Source organism: Pseudochaenichthys georgianus, chromosome 9 (genome assembly GCF_902827115.2).
Source record: "Pseudochaenichthys georgianus chromosome 9, fPseGeo1.2, whole genome shotgun sequence".
Classification (NCBI taxonomy): Eukaryota; Metazoa; Chordata; class Actinopteri; order Perciformes; family Channichthyidae; genus Pseudochaenichthys; species Pseudochaenichthys georgianus.
Genome location: NC_047511.1, coordinates 7,105,724 through 7,114,911, shown reverse-complemented (window position 1 = coordinate 7,114,911; position 9,188 = coordinate 7,105,724). Strand labels below are relative to the sequence as shown.

General features: G+C 40.5%; 1 protein-coding gene across 1 annotated transcript in view; it reads left to right on the top strand.

Moving 5' to 3' along the window:
* The first annotated feature begins 603 nt into the window (after nucleotides 1-603).
* The window catches only part of LOC117452175 (ras-related protein Rab-14-like), a 12,767-nt gene continuing 4,182 nt past the window's right edge, over nucleotides 604-9,188 (top strand). The window contains exons 1-6 of the mRNA XM_034090653.2: nucleotides 604-780; nucleotides 1,809-1,867; nucleotides 7,105-7,158; nucleotides 7,564-7,741; nucleotides 7,833-7,899; nucleotides 9,079-9,166. Of these exons, the coding sequence (XP_033946544.1) occupies nucleotides 1,816-1,867; nucleotides 7,105-7,158; nucleotides 7,564-7,741; nucleotides 7,833-7,899; nucleotides 9,079-9,166 (439 nt within the window). The 5' untranslated portion in view covers nucleotides 604-780; nucleotides 1,809-1,815. The remainder of the gene's footprint in view (nucleotides 781-1,808; nucleotides 1,868-7,104; nucleotides 7,159-7,563; nucleotides 7,742-7,832; nucleotides 7,900-9,078; nucleotides 9,167-9,188) is intronic.

Here is a 9,188-nt window from a genome sequence, read left to right as displayed (position 1 = left end):
AGTGAGTTCTCTGCTGGCCACAGGTGATGTGTTGTAAAGTGTTATGGCTGTTGGCAGGAAGGTTTTCCTGTGTAGCTCTGTGTGACAGTGCAGCTGGAGCCGTCCAGCTGCAGTAAACTCTTATACAATAATTGAATAATTGTACCTTCATAAAATTGAATGTATAAGGTGGTAAACTATTCTGCTGTAAAATTAGCAATAGCTGTATATAAATGATCATCAAAGTATTTCAGAGGTTTGGCATAGGGTGTCTTTTTTACATTTGAGTACTTAAAAAAATTATTTCAAGTACAATTCTAAAGAACTTGTACAAAACCTGGGTTGGGTCATACATTGACATAACTTAATCTCTGAAATAAATATTGTATTTATTTCTTCACTTGGATGGATTGAATTAATGGGACATTTATTGGATAGCTGTAGCCATTTACTTCCATCGCTGAGCATTTTGCTACACTTTTATACCTAAGGCATATTTATGTTGAAATAAAAATAACGAATTAATTTAACTTAACTGGGCTATACTATAATAAAGGTACCTCAATCTTGGTTGGTTTCCCATCAGTCTGTGATACTGTCCTTTCGTACGCTGGGCAGCGCTAGACACTTGCAAGTCTCGCGGTGTTTCCCGTGTTTATCGCTAGAGAATAAGTATCGCGGAAGAGGGGAAAGGTTTCCTGACGGATCACTAGGCTAAGCTAATCAGCTAACTACATACAACCAGCCGTCTAACCAGTAGATATATCAGTTTTACCAGTTGGATAAACAGCCGTAACGAAGGTAAAACGCCAGCATCTTACCTCACCCCTGCTGTCCTGTGCTTTATTAATTTTAGTTTTGATAAAATTGGCCTCCTGCTTGTTAGCCTGTTAGCAAGGCGTTGACAGCACTGCAGCTGTTAGCCGGTTAGCTCTAGAGCTAAGCTAACAGAAAAAGGAATGAGAGGGTTTATCAGAGAGGGAAGTCAGCTGATTTTGTGTATACTACTGCTAAAGATGACTGCGTTCTCACTGCGTGACTGTCATTACGGTTAACGGTTCATGCTAAAAGCTAAGCTCGGTTTGTTAGCCTAGCTGTGTGTTAGCCCAATCGACTGTTTCCTTTTGTTTGTTGCTCAGTTATAGATTTGACTCTTTTTTTGCACATTTTGACCACTTTAGAAAAGGTCCAGATCAGTAACCGCTATGTTCAGACGGGTAAAATCTGGACTATATTATCCCAGGGAAGCAAAGAGGCTATTTTAAACACAGTTTCAGAATTGTGAAACCTTTGCCTTATTTCATTTTTGAATTAGCAAAAAACAAAACAAAACACGCAAGACTTTCTTATTTAAACCTTGACTTTATGACCAGTCTAGGCATAGTGGGTTATGATCTGTACCTGGTACAATATTGTAAAAAAAAAAGCGAGTGAAATCTCCCTTCTGCGCATTTTCACAAAAGTACAAGTCTGAAACTAAGTATTAACGAGTATTTGTGATAATCTAGTCCAGATTTGACATTTATGGGTTTATGTTTTCAAAGCGACCTGATCCTATGTGATCTAGTTGTTCACAAATATGTATAATCCTTATTTTCGCATTTTTACATGTATAAAAATGTTTCTACAATTTGCAAGGGTTTAAACTCCCAGACTACTTTAAATTTCCAATGCCCCGTGCAGTAAGAGAGGCAAACAAATTGAGGATATTCAATGTCAGCAAATGAGAAGCTGACTTCACGTTGTGACTCACAGATAAAGTGTGATCTGATGTGGACTCTGTGCGTGAACTCACACCCTTTTTCCTGTTTTTCTTTTTTCTTTTCCAGTATCAAGATGACAGCCGCACCTTACAACTACTCCTACATCTTCAAATACATCATCATTGGTAAGTTGGATTTATACACTGAAGGAGGTCTGGTACATACATACATACATGAAAGGCCAGAGATGGAATGTAACTAAGTACATGTATTCAAGTAATCTAAAATACATTTGAAGTACTTTTTCTTTCTTTATTTTTTTCACACTGCTTGGTTCTTCTTCTCTGCTCAGCTTTAATTATCTTTTTTACAAAAAATATCTAACGTTTTTAATATAACTTTTTATTGATTGATAGATTTTGTAATGGGTTTAGAGATCTCAAAATAATCCAAGGGATAATATGTTGAAGGTGTTACAACAACAAAAAACGGGACAATCGCACAACATTGCAGAATCCCAAAACTAAATAATTAACTAAACCAATGACATCCCACAAATAGGAAAAACATAAATGCCTCTAAACCCTGTCCTAGGATCTTTTTTGGACACAGTCCAAGTGTCTCTCAAAATAATAAATTTCCCTCACATCGCTCACAATACTAAAAAAAGTATAATAACAAAACGCTCATACAGATCACCATAACAGGAATGCCGTGATCTGCCTGCCTACTATGGTAATATATAATGGTCATCTTACCCCAGAAATGATCCCATTCCTGACCTTTAACAACTTCTCTGGACCTTGACTGCTTCATATCTAGTGTGAGGGTGGTTCATTTGACTAGCTTGCACCTTGCATGAACGTTACAGCCCAAGGCCTGTACTACGAAGCCTTGGGTTTCCGGTCATACGACGCTGGTTCACTTCTTAGCGGGCTAGGTCTCCATGGTAACTCATGGCGCATTCCACCGCAGGCCTCGCTCGACTTAGTACGGTTTTGTTAGGCCTGTTAGGCCCGGCCTCACTTTAATGCTGCGCTTCCATTACAAGTTTAGGAACTGGGGTAGTATCTATAGTAACGCAGTGTAGGCGGAAGCCGTGACGTCATCTTCAGAAAAAACAACATTAGCTGTTAGCACTCAAGCTCACAGCTCCTCATATCTGTTCAGAAACTAGACAAAGGTTAAACAAGTTGCAAACCACAGACTGTCTGTGTCATGGCGAATACAGTCGCTGGTAGGGATGGCAGTGTGAGAAAAAGTTTTTAGAGAGTACTTGTCCATGGACAAGTGAGTTTGGCAATTTACTTGTCCGAATACATTTTTCACTTGTCCAGAATGGACAAAAATTGGGGCCACTGGAATCTTCTTCTTCGTCATCGTATTTTACATTTTCCCACGGTTTTTACAACACCGCTAACGTAAGTGAGCGGTAAGATTGTACTGCATCACACAAAGGGTTGGGTATCGTTTGGATTTTAACGATTCCGGTTCTGCTTTTCGATTCCGGTTATTTTCGGTTCTCAGTTCCAGTTCTTTGAGAGGGTAAAAATAAGTCCCATGACAAACTGGGAGAAAAATATATTTATGAAAACATTAAGTCCTAATCTGTATTCCTATTTACAAATCACTTCATACTGTTGAATTTCTTATTGTTATTGAATACAATTATATAAAAATAATCTTTGCATTGTTTAGTTAGTTCTAAGTGGTGCAGTTTGAGAATGTACAATTGGCCCAGTGTCCTCTGATGTTACACTGCAACCTGCCTGTGAGACAGAGTCCAACCACACATGTCCAACACATAGGACATACATAACCTAATAATAATAATAATACATTATATTTATAGCCTATAGGCTTAGCGCTTTTCTACAACTCAAAGACGCTTGCACGCATTTATTTACTTTTACAAACACATGAGCTAAAACGCTTAATAACCTTCATTACGTGTTAGAGAAAGAACATAAGAAAGTTTGACAAAGATGCGGCTGTTAAACGGGGCAGCGGATCTGCTGTGTGTAGAGAGAGAGAGAGACGCTGAGCTGCACCGTGCAGCGATCAGCTGATACGGAGCATAGAGAGAGCTGCAGTCCGCGGGGCTCGGCCGCGCTTCCTGGCCTCACAACTCTTATTAATCCCGGGACCGGACAATTGTTATTTGTTCCTACTCGGAACCGAGTTTTGCTTCCCAACCCTGCCACTGTGCTACACTTCCCGCTCCGCTCCGCCCGCCCCGTTAACTGTACAGAAAGCGGCGAGATGCATTTCCTTAGGAATCGACAAGCAGAACCGAAACTACATTTCTAAAACGAACAATGGCGGACACGTACAATTTGCGAATGAGTTCTGCCTTTTGTAAACTGAATTTATCAATAATTTGTCAATAAATCAGGGCGAAAAACGTCACTTGTCCGGCGGACAAGTCAATTCAAAGATCTACTTGTCCGATATTGTAAATAACACGTCCCGGACGGTGGGACGTGTACTTTTTCGCACACTGGATGGGTACCGAGCCCCGGTATTAAACGGGCCCCGGGGGCTGAATTATTAAAGACCGTGGTACCGTTAAGCTCCGACGTTATCGGTCTTTTTATCGGTACTGAAGACATGTAAAAAATACATGTATATGTATTATTGCTACAAAAACATTATATTGCAGTTTTAGTGTTGCCAACTCCGTTTCTAACAAAAAGACTGCAAAATGAGTCCATGATTATTTTTTGTATTTTCGATCTCTCTCCCCCGCCTGCTTGCGAGGGGGCGGGGCAGTTTACACACACGCAGCTGCTACATGCAGCAACACACTCACGGAGGAGATGGCGGAGAGAACGCGCTCCGAGGTGTGGTTAAACCTTACCCGTCTCGATGTGGACAATGCTCGTTACCAAAAGTGCAATAAGAGTTTAGCATGTCAGGGCGGTAACACGAGCAATTTGTCTAAACATTTAGCAAAAGTGCACCAAATTCAGACGGAGGAATGCACCGGGTTCCACTGTCTTTCTAGTAGCTCTGTAGCCCCGTCCACGAGGAACGTTTCCACGTCGGGTGTCATGTATGCTAGCAGCAACACACGGAGTTAACTACATTATACAAACATGGATTAATGATTAGAGGTAACTGAGTTATTTAGTTTGTTAAAGTTTCAGCTATTCTGTTTACAGTTCTGTCATCAGATTATTTAATACGATTTGTGAAAAACATTGTTGTTTCTTTTGATGTGAAATATTATTTATTTAATTTAAATAAAAAGCAATGTTAGTTTTGTAAACAATTTTGTTTGGTTAGTTTACCTTTACCTACCGATAAGAGTACCGTTAAAAGACCGGATCGATAAGCGGTATCGATGACCGTAGTAGTACCGTTAAACCTTAACGATACCCATCCCTAGTCGCTGCTTTATTTATGTCTGTATAGGCCGTTGTTGTGAGTGTGGACGGTCGGAGCATATACTGCGTTAGCTTAGCCGATCTCCATTCAGAAAACACGCATTCTAAAAGATTTTTTGCCTGCCGTCTGTCTGCAGACTTGTCAAAGCATTAATTCATGGTTTTTACTAACCGGTATCAGTATGTTGTTACTTCGGCATCATTTTGAAACGTGTATTACAATTAAATTACGGTCAAATATGTTCATCTTGTTGTAGTTGTAGCCCCCCTTGCCAGCGATTCTCTTTAGTTTAGCATACTCAGCCCGCTTGTTGGCCCCGATAGAACCACGATTTTGTCGGGCCAGAAAAAAGGTGAAAAAGTAGCCGTATCTGGCCGTGCAACACTCTGTGTCACATACTGTATGCAGAAGTATTATTTTAAGCAACACATTAAGTTGACGAAACACTCGAGTCAAATGTAATTAAAGTCAGATCCACTCGTGTCTTAGACGGGCAGTGATATCATAAACCTGTTAATGTACGCATTCAAAACACTTTCTGTTACCAGCTGTATTCACCTTGCAGGTGCAGCTCTGTGGCTTTGATCCTGGATCAAGTGTTTAAGTCATGGATGTTTAACGTCTTCATTTTTGTCTAATATTCATTCAGGAAGTATGACGCTGCGCTTGTCCATGTTTGGGATTGGTCAAATGTTGCTAACCCCGCCCTCTTTATGTGAGCGCGTACATAACTAGATAGGGCAAAACTGGCTTGAGTTGATAACCAGCGTCGTACGACCGCTTAGTGAGAGCGCGTTTGTTTTGGATTAGGTAAGCCGGATAACTCAAAAATATCCAGGTTAGGTTGAACCGGATTCGTAGTTCAGGCCCCCTGACTACGCTCAGGTAGTCAGGTGATCATTTTAAAGAGGACATATTTTGCTATGGAGGCGTTTCAAGCGGGGGGGGGGGGGGGGGGGGAGAAACTCCCTCTGAAGTATTCATATCTTTATAATAACCACTGAATATATTGACACAATTTTACTTGAGTCTATTGCTATTTGATTTGACTGGTCTTTTTCAAATGTATGCAACATTATATAGTTCTCTCCACTATATCTCTGAGGAAAATATTGATTTACTTCATTATATTTGTATCATATTTTAAGAATACTTAACAGATTCAGATTTTATAAAATATTGTACTTCAGATAAAAGTATAGAAAGTACACACAAGTACTTTTCACCTTTTTATAAAGTAAATGTTCCTCTTTGTTGTGAATACTTTTGTGCTTTTACTTGCAACAGAGTGATTTTAAATAGCAGTGCTGCTATTCAACTCATGGATACTAAGGAACACTTGATGTCAATTGTTTTGTTGGTAACTGGCAAATGTATTAAATTCAAAAACAAGATATTTATATTTGAAGTAGTAGTAGTAGTTTTTATAGGACCATCGTAGTAATTTGACATCATTTGACCAAGTACCTTGAAATATTTCCGCGTGCATACTCCTTTTTCCAGGCAGCATGGTTAAATAGATTTTCGACCCAGGCGGATATTTGCTCGGGTTTATTTCCGTGAAAAGTATTTCCTGAGAAGTGAAACTGTTCACGGATGACTCGCCTGGGACTGACTGCTTGTTTTAGCTCGCGTTTTAACATCTAAAGGCCTGTAATGTGTGCGGAGTGGAATGCCAAACTCTGCTGAACTAAGCATCTGAATAATGTTCTTCTGTTGTAAAGAATAAGTTCAAGAAGCCATTGGACGAGTTCAATGTGTTTCTCTGCATTTTATTAAACAACATCCAATCACAGAGCTTTAATGTTGCTGCTGAGGTGCATGGGTATTGTAGTGTTTAGACCCATGCACTAAACTAAAACACAACAATGGAATTATTTTAACTGGTTTTAGTAGTATGGGGATATTCAAATCAAACATTAAAGGGGCCCTAATATGCATATGTTCCCTTTCCTATGGTTTGTTTGCATGTACATGGTGTGCAAAGGTTCCCTCCAGACACTTAACTTAATGAATCTCTCTCTCTCTCCAGGTGATATGGGAGTAGGGAAGTCATGTCTTCTCCACCAGTTCACAGAGAAAAAATGTGAGTTCTTTCTCCTTCTGTTCTTCCACTCTCCTCCAACTTCTCTTACTCGTTAGGTTCCTGTTCCTATGATCATTTTCAATCCTTTAACATTTGAAAGTGCATTTTTTTACAATCGGCTGATGTATAATAGTTGTTTGAAGCTGAATAAGTGATTAAATGATAATGTACATTAAGCGTTTAGATTATTATTAAATAATCTGTCTGGGTAAAATGAAGGTTGGATTCATGCAATATGTTATTAGAACAGTTGTTTGTGTGAATCAACACCCAAAGTACATTATTAGTTCATATCAAATGATATACCTTCACGGACAATAAGAAGAAAGAAGCAGTGTCCTGTGTTTGTGGCTGTTTTCCAGTTAAACTGTCATAATAATGAATATGTTGGATGTGTGTGTGCAGTCATGGCAGACTGTCCTCACACCATCGGGGTGGAGTTCGGGACAAGGATCATGGAGGTCAATAGTCAGAAAGTGAAGCTGCAGATCTGGGACACGGCCGGTCAGGAGCGCTTCAGGGCCGTCACCAGGTCCTACTACAGGGGGGCCGCAGGGGCCCTCATGGTGTACGACATCACCAGGTACTGACCGGGAGAGGGGAGTTGGTGTGGGAGGTTTCATATTAGTTTGATCCTTTGATGAATAACTTTGTTTTTGTCTCTGTGTGTCCAGGAGAAGTACTTATAATCACTTGAGCAGCTGGTTAACAGATGCCAGGAACCTGACCAACCCCAACACCGTGAGTTAACACACACACACGCACGCACGCACGCACTAGTGTTGTCACGATACCAACATTTTGGTTTCGATACCAAGTCAAGAATTGCGATTCCGATTCTTTTTCGATACTTTACTTAAAAAAAGGGAAACAGTCTTAAATGTAATTGTGCTTTATTTCACACCAGAACCATAACACAAACTTTTAAACAATGAGAACAATAAATAAAATAAATGACAAGAATTCTTATTAAATAAAATTAATACATTTCTCACAGACAGGCCTCGTGGCCTCGTGGCCTTGCTCTCACTGTCAGAGATATAGCAGCTCAAATACTTCCAAATTTCGCTTTTTTGTCAACAAGCCGAGGCGCAGCGGCAGCTGCACTCCCACTTGCAGCCATGCTTCTCATTTTCTCACGTGCTCTGGCAGCTAGCGCGTGGCCGCGTGCACGAGAGAGGGGAGGGACTTAGAGCGTGCTTGAGAGAGGAGGGACTGCAGGCACGGCTGCAGTGCAGGGAGTGGAAGCAGAGCGCTGAACACACACGGCTCTTATTAAAACAGCACTTTCTCACCGGAGTACTTTTCCCCATCATTCTCTATTCAAGTACTGATACTAATGAAACGGAGGAATCGTAACGTTTTTAACAGCAGGGTATCGCGGTACCTTTCAAGTATCGGTGCAACACTAACACACACACACACACACACACACACATGCCGGAATCCCATTACACTACAAACATTAACAAAACATGGCAAACGGTGCTAAAGGACAAATTGAGGCTTAAAAATGTGAGAAGTGGAATCAACCAGCCTCGTTATTGAATTACATATAGTAACTCTTACAGAAGGAGTCGTGTATTATCACACAAAGTCAGCTGTGCGAGTAGTGTGGCATACCTCCATAATCTCCATATAGTATAGTGTATAGTTATACAATATAAACTGGGACAGAAGTCCGGATTCTCCAGAAGTCCTTACACAAGCAGCCATCTTCATCAAATACTCTTTCCCACACACCCTTTGGCCATCAGATCTGAGGACGCTCATTGGCTGAATTGCATAGTTTTCGGGTAGCAACGGTCAGCTGCTGCACTTGCAAGAGAGGATAATGAAACGTACTGTAATAATTGTTTAAATGTCCTAGTGCCCTCATTTTTATATTTGTTCAATAACTACGCCGACTGCTGTGTCCAGGTCATCATTCTGATTGGTAACAAGGCTGACCTGGAGGCTCAGAGGGATGTGACGTACGAGGAGGCCAAACAGTTTGCTGAAGAGAATGGTGAGAAGGGTTTTATTTTGGT